Here is a 22695-nt window from a genome sequence, read left to right as displayed (position 1 = left end):
ACAGGATGCTGGGCTTGATGGTCTGACCCAGTATGGCAATTTCTTATGTTATTATTTATTTATTTATTTATTTATTTAAAGAATTTATATACCGGGGTTCCTGTATAGTATACATATCACCCCGGTTTACAAGGAACCAAAACTATCGCTAAGGAACCGTAACTATCGCTTCAATTAGCGGTTTACATTGAACATTTAGCGGTTTACATTGAACATAGTTAATTTGAGAAAACATAAATAAACATAAATAAACATAAATAAACATAAAATAGTTAATTTGAGAAAAGGTATATAATATGGTTAACCAGTTAATAACTAAAAGGCAGGTTAATAAGTACATAAGTAAGTAAATAACATTGAACTTGATAGAATCTGGTAACAGGATAAAATATAGTGTTGCATATGCTTAAGTACAGTTTCGTGTTAATTTCTTCAGAGAGATATAAGCTGGGGAAGATACGGAGGATATGAAATGCCTTTTTTCTTGCTCATTAGTTCTATGGGAAAGCTTGTTCGAACAACCAAGTCTTAAGTTTCTTTTTAAATGTAGCGTGGCACGGTTCAAGGCGAAGGTCCGGAGGGAGCGAGTTCCAGAGAGAAGGGCCCGCTGTGGATAGAGCACGTTTCCTCAGGGAGGATTTCATTTCGCCTGTTGTGTGGTTAAGTCTGTACTGATATGCGCTTCTAGTTGGTTTCACTGATGTGTGTAGCTGAATTTGAAATGTTAAATTGAGTGGAGCGATATTATGTAAGGCCTTATGTATCATCATTAAGGACTTGAATTGGATCCTGTATTTTATCGGGAGCCAGTGTAGATGATGCAGGATTGGGGTGATATGTCTCATCTCCTCCCACTCTGTCCCCCTTGTTTTAACAGGAGGTGAGGAACTGAACCAGACACAGACACAGCCTGTAATCCCAGGACTCCAGATTTAGCTAAGGCTAGAATGGGGGAGGAAGGAGGCATCCTAGAGCACAGCCAGGGAGTTGCAAGTAAATGATGGAGATGATGAGGAGATAAATACTGATAGAGAGTGAGATGAAGAAGGGGTGAATGCTGGTAATTCAAGAGGGAGTAGTGATGTGATATGAGATGGTGGAGCAAACTGGATTCTCTGTATGCTGTGATGGCTTTTATTGGATCAATGTGTTCAGAAACGTATTACATGAGCTGGTGAGATCACACAAGATGTGAAAATGTCTCCGATGTGACCATCTGAAGAAGGGGCCCCTGTGGTTTCAAAACCTCATATATGATTTTTTTAGATCATTTGTATGCTGATCCAGTAAAAGGTTTCAAAATCTGCTATGAATCCCATGACCAGAATGTAATTTTCAGTATAAAGGTTATTGTACGTTCGATGCATTTTTTGTTTTTATTATTATATGGAGAGAGTTGGTGGAGGTTTAAATAATTTTGAGAAAACAAGGAGCACCTCTTCCAATGGGTCACAGCTGGTGAGAGCCCCATAAGAAAATGGAAACATCACTGACCATCATATGTAAGACTCAACCAGCACTGCATTACCTCCTTTGCTCTTCCAGTGTGGTTGGAGCTTATTATTGTCCCTAAGGCCGGCAGAATCTCAGTAACACTAGTGTCCTTGGTTTTTACAGGATCCTTCTTGGGGGCAGAGGGAGAGGCTGATGACGATTGTTGAATTTAATCATCAGAAACTTGGGGTGAGATTATATTTATTTAAAAGTTTTTATATACCGCAAAATAGGACAGTAATCTGACCGTCTAAGTGGTTTACAGTAAAACATTCATAGATCAACGACAAACAAACAATTGTAAAATACATCACATTTACATTAAAATTTGGTCTGGAAAAAATATATTCTCAGGAGTAGAAAGTAATAGTTATTGCATGTTGTAGGCAATAGTAAAAGGCAGGTTTTCAAAGTTTTCTTAAATTCTTTAGTATTTGCAGTTAAATGGATTTTTTCGGGAAGGGAGTTCCACAGGATCGGGACTGCAACAGAAAAGGTTCGCTTTTGAGTTAATACTAAACTTGCAGTCTTGACTGACGGAATTTCTAGTATACATTTGTCCATTGATCGGAGCTGTCTTGTGGGTTTGTAGATTCTCATTAAGGAGCAGAGCCAGACTGAGTTAGAGTTGTATAACAAATTATGGATAATTGTCAGAATTTTATAGGTGATGCGATGGGCTACTGGAAGCCAGTGAAGCTGCTGCAATATAAGTGTAATGTGCTCTCTTCATGGTAAGTTGAATAAAGTTTGAGCTGTAGCATTTTGGACAATTTGCAAAGGATATATTGTTGACGTGGGCAGTCCTAAATATAAAGAATTACAGTAGTCTAGGTTCGTTAGAATTAAAGCTTGTGTAACTGATCGGAAGTCAGATGAAAGTAGCAGAGGTTTGAAGTTTTTGGGTTTTTTTGTTTTGTTTTTTTAACATTTGTAATTTGACAAATGATTTTTTTACCATATCTGATATATTGTTAGTCATTGCTAACATGGAATCTATGATCATACCTAGGTTCTTTGCATGGGATCTTATGGGTATAGGTTGAACTTTAAATGTGAACTTTTGTGGTGGTTGATGGGGTGAGTCTGGTACTGTAGATAAATAAACTCACTCTGTTTTTGAAGTGTTCAGTTTTAGTCTGTTATGTGACAGCCAAGTTTTCATTGTTGTTAAGTAGAGTTGAAGTAGAGCAAAGGTTTTTGACCAAGATTCAGAAAATGGAATAGTGAACTGAATGTCATCTGCATAGATTTTAAAATTTAGGTTGAGACCGGCTAGGAGACGACACAATGGTAAAAGATATATATTGAACAGGAGAGCTGAGAGTGATGAGCCTTGCGGTACACCAGATTCTGTGGTGTACCACTCAGATTTTGATTTTCGATTGCAATTCTTTGTGGATGATTTGTAATGAAGGAGAACCATTGTAAAGCTGTTCCAGTGATATCTATTTGAGATAGATTGGATAGTAGAATGTCATGATTTAGGGTATTAAATGCTGCGGATATGTCGATTAGTACTAGGATGTAGTTCGTGTTAGAGTCAAAACCTCTGATGATGGTATCAAATGAAGAGATGAGTAGAGATTCTGTGCTATGTCCTTTTTGGAATCAGTGTTGGTTATTATGTAATATGTTATTATTGTCTATATAGTCGGAAGTACTTAGTTAATTCCTCACATCAGGAGAAAGGAGATGGTCAAATTACTCACCATCTAGCAAGTCCCTGATTTTGTCCAAGTAGATCTCAAAGTAGGAAACCTGAATAAAGACAAAATGTATGTACATAATACATAACAAATAGCATTCCCAATTCCAGGCTATTGCATGGACCAAAAGTGCATTTATGGCATCTTTACAGACATTTGAAAGCACAGAGACTCTGCGTCCTAGAACTTGTCACTGCTCATTTCTCTTCCATACTGCATATCCAAGGTCAGTTTTGGTTTTTTTTTAAATGTAGATTCTTGCTCCAATTTGGTGTAACATCTCTGCATGGGTTAACCTGCATAGAGCAGCAGTTACTACCCTTAACATAAACACATGGGGTAACCCGCATGGAGCGGCAGTTACTACCATGGGCATATTGCTGGACAAACTGGACGGACCACCTGGTCTTTAGCTACCATAATTACTATGTTAGTATACGTTTAATCGCACATGAATAGAATACCAGCCACAAAAAAAAATGAAAATTTTAGGATTTTGAATGAAAATAAAATATAGAAAAATTAGGTGTCCCAGCAGAGAAAGGGAGTGTGGTGCAGGACACGCATATTATAGGGAGCTTGAAACATTTAGTTCCTGCAGGCTGCTGTATTGAAGGCACAAGACTGAATGGTTTGGAAATTATCTTTTCTTCTAATCTTTGCCATGTTAATTCCACAGGACCTTACACAATTGAGGCATCGATACAATAGAAAAATAATGAAACAAATCATACTACAAAAAAAAAACCCAACATGTGTTCCAGTCCAGAATACATATTGAATTCACCAGTGGGTGGGCGTTAAATTCAAAGTGCTCTGTCCAAAAAGTCATTAAAATAAATGTTAATGCTCTCATAAGATCTCATCATTTGATACAGAGTTTGAGAGTCACTGAATACCACTTAGCATTTGATTTTATTGTGGGGCTAATAATATTCTAAAATAGTTCTTCTTCAGGACATAGCTAAGAGTGCATGAGATAATGCTAGAGGATAGGATGAGAGCAGCACAGCAAAAACAAAGTAAACCCTTTTTGAAGGTACACTCTGGGTTGTGACTGCATGAGAACGGCCGCTCATGAACTTTAGCACTCCATTTTCAAAAGAGCTAGTTTCCCCTCTGTGCCAATAGCCATTTTGAACATAGAACTCCATATATTTGCAAGATAGAGTAAGGCTCACCGGAGTAGTAAGCCTGAAATATCAAAAGCACCCACCTCTGGCCACACATTAGATTAGTGCTGCATATTTGTCTTAAAACTGAAGAAAGTTCTAGAATGAATGGGAAGGGTTCTTTGAGCTAGGATTTCCTATTTTGTTCTATAATTCTGGCTAAGTCTTTGATGATTTTTTTTTTTTAATTTCAAACATTATGATAAATATCAGCAATCCACACAGAGGCAAGCATAGTACAAAGGGCTCTTCTGAATGAAAGCAAATGGAGGCAACTGTACTTTCCATCTATGCAAAGTCCAGACCAGAAGGCATTACTGCAGTCATTTTTTGTTTTCCCTAATGGACTGTAAATGAAGTTGGCTTTATCTGGAGGCGAGTCTGATTACAACCAGAGGAGTGGGACATAGGTAGCTGAAGCCTGTCTAAGATGATACCTAGAATACCTGAATGTAATCCTGAAAAGCAGCATTATAAATAAAATATAAATAAAAAACATGATCACTGGTAATCAAGAATTAATTCACAACAAAAGGTGAATATACAAACTGATCAACAATACACAATTGTGCCTTTCTGCAATCTGTGGAGAGGGAGAGAGAGAGAAAGAAAGAAGTACTCCTGGGGGAATTCTGTGCCCAAAAAAAGTCTGCAAACTTTATATTGGTCAAAATAACAATTTACATGACAGTCTTTAAGTAATTACATTTTAAATTAATACAGAAAAAAGTTATTACTTACAGATGCAGAATTTCCCTAAAAATTCACTGTAAGTGTCCCTTCCACTCACTCTCCCTACTCCTCTGGCCACTTTGCCCTCTCAGGCCCCAACTCCTCCACCTGCCAGTATCTCTCCCCTCCACCTCTAGGCTCAACCCCTTCCACTCTAATTGCCAGTCCCAGAGTTTGACCCCGTTCTCAGTACTGCCCCTTACCAGGCTCCCTCTGTCCCTCCCTCTCTAACACACATGCTCCCTCTCTCTAGTGCACATATACACACCCTCATACAGGCTCCCTCACTCTCTTGCACACACACACATCCCCTTATACAAGGTCTCTCTCTCTCTCATGCATACACACCCACACAAGCTCCCTCTCTCTCTCACACATACATCCTCACACAGGCTACCTATATATCTCTCTCTCATGCATCCCTTCACACTGGCTCTGTCTCACACATACACAATCCCTTCACACAGGCTAGCACCCTCACATACACACAATCCCTTTTTCATACACCAGCTCCCAATCTCTCACACACATACACACTCCTTCTCAATCTCCTCATATAGGCTCCCTCTTTCTGGCACCCACACAATCATCCCTCCCCCCACTCTCTCACCTTCCATGCTCTCTCTCACCCTCCTGTTCTCTCTCACACCCCTCTCCCTGCTCTCACCCTCCCATCCTCTCACACACACATTCACTCTCACCAGGGTGTTCATCGTCACTGCGAGTGGAGCCTGTCCCATGGCACATGGGCCTTCATCTTCCCGCGGTCCGTTCACGGCATGCCAGGGTCTCCTCTGGCAATTCTACGCAGCGGGGGGAAATTCAGCGCAAATTCTGTGCTCCACAGCAGCGCAGAATTCCCCCAGGACTAAATTAATATATCTCTGGAACTGAAAGACTATATATATCTCCCTTACTAGAAACAAAGGGGCTATGGGTGTAGGATCTTTCTGAGTAAGGAAGCAGATTATCTTCTAAGCCCTTGGGGTTTATTTTTTGGACTTGAATAAAACACTCTCCACACATGGACTGATGTTCCAACTAAAAAAAACCCAAACCTTTGCTGCTACAAAATGTCTTCTACTATGACAATCTGGCAAACAGTATATTTTCTTGGTGATGAAGGTGTCTCATCTTTGCATTCAAATTAAGTCATGCAAACAGGATTCCTATGCTGCTCTATTGCAGGATCTCCTAATGGGCAGGCCTTGGAAGCTTCTATGACTCTCAGCACAACCCTTGCACCTGAAATCCAATAGCTCTGCTCTGCTCTTTGGCAGAATAGTCTCCTGGCCTCTTTCCCCCCTAGTTTGTAGTACCTTATTGGCGTCGTGTACACAGATTGAGAAATCAGCATAGAAACTCCTCCTCCCTTGGAAAATTCACAGCACTCTGCTGTATGGGTTCCAGATTGCTTTCTGGCAGCCAAAAAATAGATCTTTCTTGAGTTGAGAGATAGAATTCATCTCAGAAAAGGAGAGAAATTACTATGCATGAGAACTATCATCCACTACATGGAAAAACTCATCTCTTCAGCCCTTGATTTATTTAGGACTGCAATGAAAAAACAGCAGGAATGGAATGCTTTAGACTTGGTTTCCCTTCCTTAAACTTTTCAGGTGTGGGAGATATTACAGACCCCGGCCTTGGGTCTGCAGCTGCTCCCCTTTAAAACTATAATGTCATGCTGCCTATGTTTCCCTCCTGCACAACTATTTAGCTCATCAGAAACTCTAGGGGTCTCTATATCTTCTTGCAGTGCAATCCTATTATGGGAGCCTACGAAAGGAGTGCCCTTACAAATGGATCATACCACCTCCTTACTACTTCAAAGCATGTCCTTTGTAAAGGAAACATTATTTAGTGGGGAATCCAAGCGGTCCTTGCATATAATGTATATACCATGAAAGGCATTTGTTCAGATCTAATTGCCCTATTTGTTTCCATTCATCTGCTGAGTCATTAATAAAACAGGACTTTTTGTCAACTGTATTGGAAGTCTTACCCTGATACACACTGTAACTCTCTCAAAAAGATTACATATTTTCTTCTGCTACTAGGCAGCACCCCAAACCTCAGCTAATCACAGTGTGAGTGACTAATAGCACACTTAGTTTACAGGAAAAAGCAACCTTTATTCTTTATTTTCACTGTAAGATATGAAGCAAAAAGCTTCAGAATCTCTGCCATCTCAGATTCAATAGGGCAAATACTGAACAAAATGGTGACTTTTCAACATGCTCTTGGTTAATTGAAAAAGTTCTGAAACATGATTGGTCTTGGTCCTTCTTTGTCCCATCCCCAACTGGCTCCACTCTGTCTGGCTTCAAGGCCAAAAAATGCCTTGCTTTGCTTGCCCTATAAACTTTAATAGGATCAAACTGAATGAAATATAAACTGTTCTGATTTTTTCAGAGCCTGCAGCTATTTGATTCAGTTGACCTAAATAGACCCATTTGTTGTGTTTTTCTATTCAGATCGAAATGAATATACATCTGTATTACAGTCCTCTACACCTTTTCTTCACCTGATCGTTTCTTGTAATGTGTCATTCCACACTTACCTTGATGTGGAACTCTAAGTTTTCATCCATGGAATAGATGTGATCAAAAATGTCATGTGCAATTCTTGGAATGATTCCCATTAACTGATGGTCATGCAGCTTCCCCTAATGGATAAAATGATAAACAGTATATTTAAAATAACTGAAGACCTCGCTAACTATTTTCTGTGCAGACACACATAGGAATATTTGTTTTCTTGCTCAAGATTGCCATACTGCATCCCATGTCTATGAGGATGGCAAATTGATGAATTGATATTCTCCTCACATGCATACAGTTACACATGGTGGAGTTCACAATTCTGAATATTGTTTAAACCTTCGGGGCAACATGTTCCCCTCATGAGGTATTTTCCAAGCTTTTAAGGATTTCAGTCTCAATGGCCAAGGTTAGAAAAAATGATTTGTTTTCTACAACATTTCACAGAACAGAGCTCATAAATTAAGAAATCTATAGCTTTCCAAACATGATTTCCACAAACAAAGGAGGTGAGGTGGGTAAGGAGGGCTTGGCAAATACCAGGTTTTTCGTGTAAGAAATACTGTAAACAGCCTCCAGATGCCAGTGATGAACCAATATTTGTATCATCTCCTTTTTTTAGGTTATTTGGTAGTTAGCAATGCTGCAGCATTGCCGGATTCTTTCATTATATGCATAATTTAACTTTACACAACAATAATTATGCTAGGCCTTCTGCCCTAGCTGGTGCTATTTGCATCCACACCATTGCCTGCACTTATGTTTCTATTCATATGCACACTGATTCTCATCAATTCCTATAGTGTATTCCTTTGCCTTACTGTTAATCTGATTTATGCAACTAGGTTATTTTCCTTAAGATTGTGGCTCCATCAAGATGTAACTTTCTCCAGTGTCAAATGTTCAGGGTTTTTGTTATGGTTGATATTAACTTTGGAAAGAAGTGTCCTATGTACAGTAATTTTGTACATTTTACCTGCAAACTTTACTCTAGTTTTGACAGAAAAAGTATGCATATAACTTCCCATTAAAAATTACATTAATCAAAGCTGCATGCCAACATTTACGCCTGCTAATGTGTGCGCATAATTCCAAGAACACTTCTTCAAACTGTAGACAGAAACAAGAGCATAGCTATGAGGGGGCCTGTTCCCCCTCACATATGGGGCCCAGGTCCCGTCCCCTAGCAGCAAGATCATGTCCTAGCCCATAAAGGAACAGCAGTTATAGGGCCTGGAGGCACTGGAATCACTGCCAGTCCATGATTCCCTGCACCATTAAAAAGGCTAACTTGAACAGGGAAACAACAGTGCCCTTGGGCTAGTCCTGTAAAGGTCAAGACCATCATAATCTTGCTGTTTACTTTTAGCAGGTAATTATTCCCCCTCCTCTCAGCAACTTAAAAGTTAAGGAATGCCTGGCAGATTGGAAGCCTATCACAGAGGGATAGTGACAGATAGCCAGGGCAAGGAGAGAGTAGAGTAAAAAGAAGGTACAGAATGTTGCCAGTAGTTAAAACGTTGGCAGTCACATAGAATGGGGTAAGGAATAGGGGCGGGATGGGTGGTTAGCTCGGTGCCCCCTCCATGTTAACCTTGGTTCCCCCAAACATTTCAGTTCCGGCTATGCCCCTGGATTAGATGTACACACACATACAGGCTCAACATGCTTATTCTAATCCATGAATCAGGAGGCAATTTTGTAGAAGCCCATTTCCACAGGCAAAGCCCTATTTTACCCTCAGAAATAGCTTTGAAAATTACCCCTCCTCAACACAGGTTTGGATATGAAGTTAGTCTCACGCCCACTTCACCGTAAAATAGCAATGTAAGCTATAAAATAAATGTTTTTTTGCATTAAACATGTATTAACGCACCCAAAAATATGCATGCATACTTTGTAAATTTCTGCAATAAGTAGGTGATTTGAAGCTGAAAGAGTAAGAATTAAAAAAGAAAGAAAAACCTTAATGGTGAAAGCCAGGCAGATGGCAGCATTTTTAGTGCAGCATTTAGTGTTGGCACTTTGGGACATGGTCCGTTTTAACACTAATTCTTTAAATCTGTTATAATTTCATGTACAAAAATATCCAAAGAAGCTTCACAGCACTGCAATTTTTTGCAGGAGGATGAAGTAGATGGAAGCAATCAGTGAATGCCAGTGGTCCAAGGTCTGATTTCATGTTTATTTGCTTCATCCTACATCAGCACTTGAATCCCACTGAAGGGTTTTATGCATATTCAATTCCATCCAGAAGGTTCATATCTGGGAACAGTACCAGATGTAGCATTAATTTCTGAATTTAAAAAAATTGACTTTTGCCAATTATGCCCTGAACACGAACACAGTAATGTTAGAAATACTAAATCATGAACATTGTATGCACTGGCATTTTTTTTCTTCCTGATTTAAGGTTATACAACTGAACCCAATAAGTACATGTTTCATCATCATCACCACCGTGCCGTGCAACTGATCCAGTTCAATGCGAAAGATTTGGGTCTATTTTCAATCAGTAACATGTTGGCACTAGAGCTGTAGAGTAAAATAAAAAAATTATATACTTAAGGGCAAATTTTAAAAGCCCTACGTGTGGCAAATCCGGGAGATACGCACATGACTGGGACGTGCACGGGCCTCGCGGATTTTAAGAGGCACGCAGCCACGCACGTATCTCCTGGTACGCAGATAAAAAAAGGTTTGGCAAAAAAGGGGTGGGACAGCGCCATTAAGTCAGAGTCGCGCAAAAGCACCCGCCGGGATCCAACAACCGCGGGTAAGTAGTAAAACAAAAAGAAATCTAGGGTAGTCAGCGGGGTTTTAGCAGTCGGGGCTGGTTGGGTAAAAAGGAAGCAGGTTAAGTAGGGGATTTTAGGAAGTCTGCTCCTTTACAGGGGCGAACTGGGAAGGAACGGGGAAATGGGCCCATTGCGTCGCCGCGCATATCTACTAAAATTCCACCCCCTCATGCACTCGAGACGGGATTCGCACGCATGTTATAAAATCAATGCGTCCATGTGCACATGTGTGTCAGTTTGAAATGTATTGTCCCTACTTTTAAAAAGTAGAAACAATGTAGAGTTACAGCTATAACCAATTCTCAGATTTGCCTTGGGTAGAGAGAAATGGGAGCATATCATACCTACCATACCAGCACTTCATTTGAGGACACTGGGAGTGGTCTCCCATCAGCTTAACTGAAGCTGAATGTATAGAATAATGGGGCATTTCGATTTTTTTGGGGGGGGGGTGGGGGGGGGGGTGAAAAAACAGGAAAATTTGTTTGGGCCTCCCATTTTCAGGCCTTATGAGAGGAGGGGAGAGATGCATCCCTGGTCCAGTACCCAACCGGTCTGGAAGGGTTAGACTCACTGAAGCAAGACATTGAGAGAATTGTTTTAAAGCTGTTTGTGAATTTTTGGTTCTGCCTCTGGCAGGATTCCCCCCACCCCGCCTGGAGAAGGTCAGGGATAAAGAAGATCTGCTAGTCCCATCCTATAAGATGTGGAGGGACAGCAGTTTCTTGAGATGAGTTGTGTTTCTTATTTGTTGGGAGGACATTTTGCCAACATTCCTGCCTGGTAGGACGATTTCACTCATCACTGCAATTTGGACTTTCTACCTGAGAGATCCACGTCATACATCAGAGAAGAAACAGGAACGCTGGTACCCTGCTAGGAGACTGGCTTCCACCCCCCTGGAAGGAAAGATATTTCTACTGCCTGCCACCATGAGGGACACTCACTCTGAGGATCAGGACTGAGACTGTGGTTAAATCTTAGTCTTGTTTTGAAGGTTAAATGAGTGGTTGCAAGACTTTGAAGATTTTGGGGCCGTAAATTTTGTTTTTGGAGCAATCCACTGGAGTGTCCAATGTGTGACTGGTACCCAAGCCAAGACATTGCATCAAATTCAGTAAACTGAGTACAAGAGGAAAGAAAGAGGAGGGAGAGAGGAGGGAGAGAGGAGGGAGAGAGGTAGTCCCCCTGTAGCCTCAAGGGTTTTGCTCTCCCTCCACAAATCGGAGAATCCATGCCCTTGGCTGAATGGACTTGTGACTTGGTACGGAGACTTAGCTACAGGACTGAGTGTGATTCAGCCAGAAACCCTGAAATAAGGCCTAGATCAACATTCAAAAAGTAGACCAACTGAAGCCAACTCCACTCTCAAAGTGTGACCCACTCATCAAACTTTCTATGAATTTGTATGAGAACTAAATTGCTATTTGTTGTTTGCAAAGCTGTAATCATATGCTTCATTTCACCTCAAATCTTGATTTATGGCTGTTTACCTTCAAGGTAGATAAAATCAATCAGTTTTTTTTTTTATTGCTTTGATCAACCCCCACACACAATTATATAGGGCCTGGTTTTGAAGAGAGTTTTGCTACAGACCCAGGAGAATGGGAGAAATTATACTGAAATCAAAGGCCATAGCTGGCCATATACATTTTTTTCTTCTTCATATATCATTCTTCTAAACTTCAGGGACAGTCTTTTAAGAAAAAAAAAATTAAGAGCTTTAGAAGGATGGATGGAAGAATAATGTATCGGGGGGAAAAATAAAATCAATACAGAGGAGAATGCTGGAATAGTTATTTTTGAAGAAAAGGAAAGACAGTGGTCCAGCCAACAATTTGACTTTCATAATACAGGTCAAAAGACATCATGGTCACTTAACTTCAGCATCATTTTCACAAAAAAGAAACCAGTCTGAATTCAAGTCTTATAAAACGGAGGGAAGCTGGACTGCTTTGCACCTTTTCATATTACCGAGATTCACTACACAGACTTATTTTGAAGATTCCAAAACAGGGAGACACTATTTAAGAAGAATATTTTTTCTAGCACCACTTAAAATTTACTTATACAAAAAAGGACCACTCAAGTGCATGCTGCTGCCAATAATGAGCAGCATAAAACAGTCTCGCTATCTCTCTTCCTACTGACTAGAACAGAAAGGACAAAAATACCAATTTTTTTTTTAACTATTTGTGATCACACACCATTCAAATTGCAGTTGTGAGTTCACTGGGATACACTTTGTTTGAGCTTCCTGTCCTGTGTAATCTTTAATCATTTCTCCTATGGTTCAAAAACAGACTTCAATGAGCCAGGCGCATGAGGATGTTTCCAGCTACTGTAGTTAGTGGGAACAGATATAAGAACATAGTGAGATGATGTCTTTTCGGAGCAATTCTGTCTGTCCCCCACTCAGACCATAACAATGGCACGCATACAGAGGAAGGATGCATAAGGATCAACCTCCTCGGGAATTGGTGGGGACAAGACCAGAAATGGAATTCAAGAAAGCATGGGACAAGCACAGACGGAAACTAAAGCTGGAAAAAAAAAACACAACACAGGGTGTGTGATAGTGCAGCAGGAAGAGTGAACTGACAGATGAGATGGGCCTTATGGACACCATATTCTAGGTTTACACAAAAAGAAAAATCCACTGAAGAACATTAACCTTCATTAAACACAACTAATTGAAAGTGCACTAATTGTAACTTTTGTTGTGTTATTAGATAAACTATGATGTGGAAACATAGTAGCAGTCTCCTCCCAGATGGGTTAATGATATGCTCACTAAATTAAAATTGCCGGTTTTACACCATGCCTTGTACATTTAGATCTCCTCTAACCCATAATCAGTGTTACATATAGAAAATGATTAAAAACAGCTCAACATTTACACTACGCATGAAAGCAAAGAGATTTAAAGGCAAATCATTAAAAGGGTTAAATTTCACCAGCATTTCCCCCCATTCATAAAGCTTGCACAGTCTTACTGGCCAATTAGCAGGTTTCTATGCCTGTGCTAATAGTTCAGCCAATCCTCCTGACTTAGCATGGAGTTTATACGTGCATTTTACACACTCTGCCCAAGGCTTCCTGCAGCAAGGGATAGAGAATTTTGCATACATTTTGCAAATAATTATATATGCATTAAAGCTAATTTGTATTTAACATCTATAATTTAAAAAAAATTAACACCTTCAACCTACAGTGCGTGTCGGAATCATTGTGTGCTTCTTTCCCAAACTCTATTATGTTTCCTGAGTTTTGTTTTTTTCACTTTTCATTTTCTCTTATGTCTTTTTTCCCTCTCTCTCCTCTTACCCACTCTTTCAGCATTTTATCTGACATCAGTTTCAACCAGTTTTCCCACACTATTATAAAGAACAAATTTACTAACATATAGATGTCATAGTTTAATGGATTTAGCCAAGGGAAGTCTTGCCTCATCAATCTGCTACATTTTCTTTAAGGCATGAATAAACATTTATTTATTTATTTATTTTATTAAGGCTTTTATATACCGACTTTCTTGATACAAATCAAATCAATTCGGTTTACAATGAACTAAGCAGAATATACAATTAACCAATCAACAAGAGATACGGAGCATACAGTTACATTATAACAAGGAAGCCTTAACTTGGAGTAGGAAAATAAAGAAGGGGTGAACGGAGCAATAAATATATAAATAAAGTGAAATAAAATAGAATAAATACTATATACAGAAGAGGGGGCAAGGGGCCAACCTCTCTTTAATGGATATTATGCATGAAAAATTTGGAGAGTTTTGTTTACAGAGATGTGTGGTGTACAATTCTAGATCAGGCAATGGAGTTTGTAGTGGGGAAGGCTTGGCTGAACAGCCATGTCTTTAGTTTCTTTTTAAAAGTTGTTAGACAAGTCTCCAGTCTGAGGTCCGGAGGCATGGCGTTCCACATGGAAGGGCCTGCGGTAGAAAAAGACCGGTCTCTGAGGTTTGCGTGGTGCACTAATTTGATTGTAGGAACGTGTAAAGATCCCTTGTAAGCATCCCTTAAAGGCCTGGCTGTCGAGTGCAGTCTGAGAGGATGAGACAGGTCAAGCGGGGTTTGATGGTGGATATTTTTATGAATGATTGTGAGAGATATATGGAGGATCCGGAAATTTACTGGGAGCCAGTGGAGATCTTTTAGAATAGGAGAAATATGCTCTCTCCGATTGGTATTTGTCAAAATCCTTGCCGCTGCATTTTGTAGCAGCTGGAGCGGTTTAATGGTAGAGGCTGGAAGACCATGCAGAATGGAGTTACAATAGTCGATCTTGGAGAACAGAATGGCTTGGAGGACGGATCTGAAATCGTAGTGGAATAGGAGCGGTTTGAGTTTTTTTGAGTACTTGTAACTTGTAAAAGCACTCCTTAGTAGTGTGTTTTATAAAATGCTTTAGGTTCAGGTGACTGTCGATTAAGACTCCAAGATCTCTGGCGTGTGATATATGTGGAATATTTTGTGATTGGAGAAGTATGGGACTACCTTCTGGAGTAATTAGCAAGAGTTCGGTTTTAGAAGTGTTGAGCACAAGGTTGAGGCTGGATAAGTAGTGGTTTATAGTTTGTAGATGAGAGTTCCATAACCTGAGTGTTGAGTCCAATGATTTGGATATAGGGATTAAAATTTGAAGGTCATCTGCGTAAATATAAAATTTGAGTTTGAGGTTTGAAAGTAGGTGGCAGAGGGGGAGAATGTAGATATTAAACAGGGTGGGTGATAGGGAGGAGCCCTGGGGGACGCCAAAAGGAGCATTAGTATGAGGTGATTCCATGTTTTTAATTTTTACCTTATAGCCTCTATTACTGAGGAAAGATTCGAACCATCTGAGGGCTGAACCTGAAATTCCTATGTCTGAGAGTTGGTTTAGGAGGATGTTGTGATTTACCGTATCAAAAGCCGCAGAGATGTCGAGGAGAGCTAAGAGAAATGACTGTCCTTTATCAAAACCAATATATAGTTGATCCAGGAGGGAGGTGAGGAGGGTTTCCGTATTGTGTTCTTTTCGGAAACCATATTGTGACGTGTGAAGTATATTGTGGTCTTCTAGGTAATTTGAAAGTTGCTTATTTACAATGATCTTAGATACAATGATCTTAGATCCATGATCTTAGATACAAATGGGAGATTTGATATGGGACGGTAATTGTTGAGGTCTTCCGGGTCCAGGTTGGATTTTTTGAGTATGGGTTTGAGCGTGGCCAATTTGAGCGCGTCCGGGAATGTTCCTTGTGTAAGGGAACAATTGATGATATCAGCTAGATATTTGGATATGTATTCTGGAATGAGAATCAGTAACTTGGAGGGTATTTGGTCCAGCGGGTGGGTCAAAGGTTTCATTCTTTTTATCAGCGATTCTACCTCTAAAGTGTGGGTGGAATCAAAGGAGTCCAATCTTATGTCTAAGTTTGGTAGGAGAACTGTGTCCGGAAGAGTAGGATTTGTGTTGACAGGTAATCTAGCCAGGGTATTGGTGATTTTATTTTGAAAGAATAAGGCCAGGTCATTGGCCTTTGATTGAGCTGTATCGTCAGGGATATTAGGAAGAGCCGTTTTGGTAAGTTCCGAAACATAGGAGAAGAGGGCCCTCGCATCATATAGCATATCGTGGATGCGGTGAGCATAGAAATCTCTTTTTGTTCGGAGTGTTGCTGATCTGTACTGGTGGAGAGTAGTTTTGTATATGGAAAGAGTGAGGGGATTAGAATTCTTCCTCCATTCTTTTTCTTTCCGTCTTAGATTTTGCTTCTGAGTGCGGAGTTCATTTGAGAACCATGGTTGCTTATTTTTATGGGAGGGGTTTATAATTTTTTTTGACAGTGGGCATAATTCGTTGGCTATCATTTCAGTGATGTTTTGCCATGAGGTGATAGCTGAATTGGGATTTGAAAGATCCAAGTTTGGGAGTTTTCTGATCAGGGATTTGCCAAGATCTTCTGAAGAACAAGTTTTCCTGTAGTATAGAGTTTATTTATTTATTTATTTAACAGTTTTTTATACCGACCTTCATAGTAGATAACCATATCAGATCGGTTTACATTTTAACAAAGGGTAAACTGAGGTAACAATTCTGGTAAATAATATATAATAAAGGAAAAAGGAATAAGTCAAAGTTACAATCAACAAGGAATGGAAAACTTGGAGGCTTAAAGACAAGCTGGAAGGAAAATAGAGGCAGGTAGAATAAATAAATCATGATACGAATAATTTAACGGATTTAGAGCATATGCTTTAACCTGGAAATGCCAGTGTCCATTGTTCAGGAGGAAGTGTGTCGAAGTCCTTGTAAGAAATGAGGCTCAAGTCTTTGTAAGAAATGAGGCTCAAACTAGTGAATATCTGGTGAATCTGGGAAGGCTTGGAGAAAGAGCCACGTCTTTAGTCTTTTTCTGAAGGTTAAGAGGCAGGGTTCTAATCTGAGATTTGCTGGGATATTATTCCAGATAGCTGGGCCCGCAGTTGAAAAAGCTCTGTCTTTGGTCGTAGATAGGCGTGTGGCTTTAGTAGGGGGAAATTTCAGAGTGCCTTTGTGGATATCTCTCGTTGGTCTGTTAGAGGAATGGAGTTTGAAGGGGATTTCCAGGTCGAGTTGGAGTTGCAGATGGATGGTTTTGTGTATTAGTGTAATAGATTTGTACAGGATTCTGAAATTTACTGGTAACCAATGTAGGTTTCTGAGGACGGGGGAGATGTGTTCACCGCGGCTGGTGTTGGTCAGCAGTCTCGCTGCCGCATTTTGTAACATCTGCAGTGGTTTGGTGGTAGATTTAGGGAGGCCTAGAAAGAGGGCACTGCAGTAATCTATTTTGGCGAACAGAAGAGCCTGGAGGACTGTCCTGAAGTCTTGGAAGAATAAGAGTGGTCTCAGTCGTTTCAAAACCTGTAGTCTGTAAAAACTGTCTTTGGTAGTTGTGTTGACCATTTTTTTAAGGTTTAGACGATTGTCTATTATTACCCCAAGGTCTCTAACGTGCGTACAGGTGATGTGAGCATTGTGTGGTGAAGGTGGAGGAAGATTGTTTTCATTTGAAGAGATGAGGAGAAGTTCCGTGTTTGAGGCATTGAGGACCAAGTTTAAGCTGCTGAGTAGATTTGTAGGCTGATGAGGTGTGGTCAATCCTGTCAATGACCTGAAGGTGGAGTTGATCATAAAATGATCTGACCATGGGACTGGTAGGCATATGGGGAGTGAGAGTGGGGTGAGATTAGAATTTGTGAAGATAAGGTCAAGAGTGTGACCCGCTTTATGTGTTGGTTGGTTTATGTGCTGTTTGAAGCCCATGTCCGAGAGTGCTGATAGGAAAGCATCACAGTTGGTCGATCGAGGATTGGCATCAATGTGGAGGTTAAAATCTCCAATGATTATGGCAGGAGAGTCTAGTTTTAAGTATTTGGCTATAACCTCTATCATGGGAGAGGCATCTTGATCTAAAAGTCCGGGAGGAGCGTAGGTGAGGAGAATTTGAAGTGACTTAGACTTGAATAAGCCTACCTCAAGTTTGGGTATAGTATGGATAGGTTGTTGCGTGAGGTTAAAAAAAACATGTGGATAAAGGTGAGCCAGCTGATAGAGTATATTTGGATTTCCAGAAAGTATTTGATAAAGTCCCTCTTGGGAGACTTCTTAGGAAAATTTAAAAGTCATGTGGATAGAGAACTGGTTAAAAGATAGAAAACAGCTAAATGGTAAATGTTCTCAATGGAGAAAGCTGGAGTGCCCCAGGGATCTGTACCAGGACCACTGCTTTTTAACATTTATAAAAAATTTAGAGATGGAATGAGTGAGGTGACAAAATTATTCAAAGTTAAGAAATCACAAGAGGATAGTAAGAAACTGAGAGAATCCCTTGCAAGACTGGGAATGCAAATGGCAAGTGACATTTAATGTGGAAAGTGATGCACTTATGGAAAAGCAACCCAAGTTATAGCTACACAATGTAAGGTTCAATATTGGGAGTCACCACCCAGGAAAAGGATCTGGGCATCGTCATATGATGAAATCCTCTGCTCAGTGTGCGGCAGCGGCCAAGAAAGTAAATAGAATGCTAGGATTAGGAAAGGAATGGAAAATAAAATGGAGGCTATCATAATGCCTCTGTATCGGTACATGGTGATGCATTTTCAATAGTGTGTAATTCTAGTCACTGCATCTCAAAAAGATATGGCAGAGTTAGAAAAGGTACAGAGAAGGATGACCAAAATGATAAAAGAAAATGGAATGATTCCCCTATAAAGAAAGGTTAAAGAAGTTAGGGCTCTTTAGTTTGAAGAAAAGATAGCTGCAGGAGATATGATAGAGGTCTATAAAATGAGTTGAGTGGAACAGGTACTCTTTCAGAAAGTACAAAGACTAGGGGATAAGAAATGAAGTTACTATTCATTTCTGACTGAGGGAGAAAAAGGCTGTAGTGAGAACATAAGATTTGTCATACTGGTTCAGACCAAAGGTCCATCAAGCCCAGTAACCTGTTTCTAACAGTGGCCAATAAAGGTCACAAGTACCTGGCAGAATCCCAAAAGGTCAATAGATTCCATGCTACTTATCCCAGGGATAAGCAGTGGACTTCAAGTCCACTTTAATAATGGTTTATGGATTTTTTTTCCAGGAACCTGTCCAAATATGTTTTTAAACCCTGTTACACTAATAGCCTTTACCACATCCTCCAGCAATGAAGTCCAGAGTTTATTTCTATCATCCCATTCCTTCTCAGCCTCCATACTTTCCCTTTCATCCTTACATCTTTTCCCACTTCCACCCCTATATCTCTTCCCTACTCTCATTGCGTCATCCCTCCCCACTCACTCTGGTGTCCTATCCCTGAGCTTCGTGATGTTGATAGAGACAGGTGTTGTCATCACCACTCAGCAACAGGGGGCATATTGGGCAACAGCCACAGCAGGAGAACACTCGATATTTGCTGGTATGGAGTGAGTGTAACCACAATTCAGCAGGAAGAGAAAAAATAGTGACATAGCAGGGAGGGGAGAAGAAAACAAATAATGTAGCAGCATGGTGGGGAAGGGAAAGAGGGCAGCAGACAGGGTTGGATGAGAGGCTAGAAGTGATTAGCACCAGTGGAGCATTTTTGATTTCCCATGCCCCCACCAGGAATGGAACATTTTGCAGCAAAAGGACAGATTATGTTGTAGGACTGAGGGAAAGCAGGAGCCCCAAGCATGCCTTGGATTTCTCTGTTAATCATGCCTTTAAGGAAATAAACTATTAGCATCATGTCCTTACCACTCAGGCATTCAGGGCACAATAAGGGGGTCATTTTCAAAGGAGTTACGCATGTAAATGTGACATACTATCGTAGCAATTTTCAAAAGCTATTTACTCGAGTAAAGTGCACTTACTTGAGTAAATCCTATGGACAATTCAATGGCATATATTGTAGCAATTTTGAAAAGCCCACTTACTTGAGTAAAGTGTATTTACTCGAGCAAAAACCAGTTTTGCTCGAGTAAATGCTTTTTAAAATCCGCCCCTTAATGTACAAGACATTACCATACAATGGTTGGTGAGGTTCCCTGTTTAAGTTATGTGGATCTGCAGTTGAAATGAAGTAGTTGAAATTGATGCCCCGTGAGACTGCTCAGGAGGAGGCTGCTGAGGTTTTGAGAGGGAAGCAAGTGAATAGAAAGGAGGAGAATCAACCTGAAATAAAGTGGAAGTGAAGAGCTTGTTCCCTGGAGGAATCAAGATCACTAAAGCTTAAAAAGTGTGAGTTATTATCCTTTCCAAGGAGGAGAGAATGTCACATGGTGCTGGGGCTGCAAGTCAAGTAACATGTGGATGGAGTTAAATAGTCATCAGTGATCCAAGTCTCAGATCAATAAGCAAGCTAAAAGTGAAGAATCTATTCCTGGAGAGCACAATCTAGTACTGTTGTGGACTGATAAAGAAGACCCCGGAGTTTACCAAGTGGCAAGAAGAAACCCGGGGCTAGTGAATGGTGGAGAGAATTTTGGATGGGGAGCAACATTTTGGTTTAGAGATACTTTGAGAGATCAACAGAAGACATACATCAGGTAAGCAAACCATACCCTTAAGGCAATGGAGGTCTACCCAACAACACGATCAAACCATTACAGATGGTACAGAATTCTGCGGCCAGAATTCTAACAAGCACTAACAAAAAAGATCACATCACCCCAATCCTTAGTAACCTACATTGGCTTCCCATTAAACAAAGGATACTCTATAAGGTACTCACAATCATCCACAAAGCGACAAACAAAATAGCTCCCATCACGTTAAGCTTTCAACTCCAACCGCACACATCTTCTAGACCAATCAGAAGCGCTTACAAAGGAACACTGCATGCCCAACAAGTAAAATCATCACTGAGCAAAAGAGCGCTATCCTTAGCAGGCCCCCACCAGTGGAACATGCTCCCCCCAAATCTAAGACTTGAACCCAATCATCAAGAGTTCAAAAAAAGACTAAAGACTCTTCTTTTCCAACAAGCCTTCCCAGACTCACAATCCTACCAAGACGGAAAGACTTCCCAAATAAGAAGTATCCCCTAATTATGGTCACCATACCAAGTCCTACCTTCAGGTCTCTGCAACTGGGCAACAATCTTTGAGTTCTAAAAATTAATCTTATTATTTATATGTTCCTCTGCAACTGGACTACAATTTCTAAGTTCAAAAATTCATTTTATCTCATTATTTATATTTGGCATGGTTAATATGTCACTATATCCAAGTTAAATAGTTAAATTATACAGATTATATTACATAATTTTATTAATTACAATGTTAAACTATACTATATTATTTATTATCATTATGTTAAATTGTCATCCAGTTATATTGTTCCATATGTGCCACTGTTCTATGTAAAGCCCCTTATCTCTGTTGGGCAGTTTATCGTTATATGTAAACCGGAGTGATTTGTAGTCTCTATAAGAACCTCGGTATATAAAAATTAAAAATAAAATAAATAAATAAATGGAGAGGGATAAGAGATTGGAAGGAGATCAAAATACTTAGCAGCAAATGGAAATGTGATTTTCTAGTAGTGAAACAAGTTCTAAGAGTATTTTACTTCTCTTGCTTATGGCAGAGAGTCTCACGTTTGTATTATACTGCATGGGAATGAGCCTGCATTGTGTTCTATAAAATCAGTGGGAACACACGTCTTTGACTGATTCTGCAAATATTGACTCCTATCAGAAGTGTAGTGAGATATATTCTCTTCAATGGAGACACTAAAGCCCAAAATCAAAAAAAGAGTTAGATGTTCAAATTTATATATCCTGAAGGTATGTGTACACTGCCTGACAAAACCTATTATTTTGCCAGCTGATACTGTATCCTAATTAAGCAGTCTTTACTACTTCCAATACTGGTAATGATCTAAGGGAGGAAATGAAGAAAAACAGCCAGTGCTGTAGGGGCAGCATGTTTCTGGGTTGCTTTTGTTGTTAAGGCACTGAAATTTGATTTTGTATTTTATACTTTTTAGTTAATAAAAGTACATGTTAGTGTAAAATATTTGTGCTACGCAAAATAAGTGTCTGATAATAGTTCACCTAGGAGAGAGAGAATTATTTAAATGTAGGACAAAAGACCAGTCTCAAGTTATAGAATATAAATAATTAATAAAGATGAAGAGATGAGAGAAAGATGGATGCTAGCTATGCTCTCCCTTAAACAGCATTTTTAATATAGCAAAATTAGCTGAAGCTGTATTTCAGTTCGAAATATCAGTAAGCTATGTTTAAATGCTTTAGGGTAAAGCAAAGATTGGGCTGTCCTTCCCATCATCCCACCCACTGGGATGATGGGAAGGACTTAAAACAGTAAGATTGATCCTTTTCAATGTAAATGTGTTAGAAATTCCCTTTGATATTAAGATCAGTGGTGTAGCCACGGGTGGGCCATGGCCCATCCACTTTGGGCTCAGACCTACCCAACCAGACCTGTCGGAGTAATGCCATCGCAGGATCCCATCCCTGTGATGGTGAAGAGGAGGGCCGGAGCTGCAAGACCATCATAGGATCCCATCCCCACAGCGGCAGCAGTGAAAGGAGGAGTCTGTCTGTGCCTAATGGAAAGGCCCTGCATATATGTGCGTGAGAACGGGAGCTGGAATGTGTGTTTATGGGGGAGGGGGGTGAGGGTGAGAATGGGAGCTTGAATGCGTGTATGTGGGTGAGAGTGGGAGCCTGGGCATGTGGATTAGAATTGGAGCCTGTGGGGGT

The 22695-nt window shown here is 40.1% G+C and overlaps 1 protein-coding gene across 1 annotated transcript in view; it reads right to left on the bottom strand.

Moving 5' to 3' along the window:
* Positions 1-22695, bottom strand: part of KIF5C (kinesin family member 5C) — a 269359-nt gene that overhangs the window by 128430 nt on the left and 118234 nt on the right. Inside the window, exons 4-5 of the mRNA XM_029605443.1 lie at positions 7671-7775; positions 3207-3255 (exon numbers count right to left, since the gene is read on the bottom strand). Of these exons, the coding sequence (XP_029461303.1) occupies positions 3207-3255; positions 7671-7775 (154 nt within the window). The remainder of the gene's footprint in view (positions 1-3206; positions 3256-7670; positions 7776-22695) is intronic.

Source organism: Rhinatrema bivittatum, chromosome 6 (assembly GCF_901001135.1).
Source record: "Rhinatrema bivittatum chromosome 6, aRhiBiv1.1, whole genome shotgun sequence".
In the NCBI taxonomy this organism is placed as follows: domain Eukaryota; kingdom Metazoa; phylum Chordata; class Amphibia; order Gymnophiona; family Rhinatrematidae; genus Rhinatrema; species Rhinatrema bivittatum.
The sequence above is the reverse complement of the archived record's forward strand: the minus strand, read 5'-3'. Positions and strand labels throughout refer to the sequence as shown.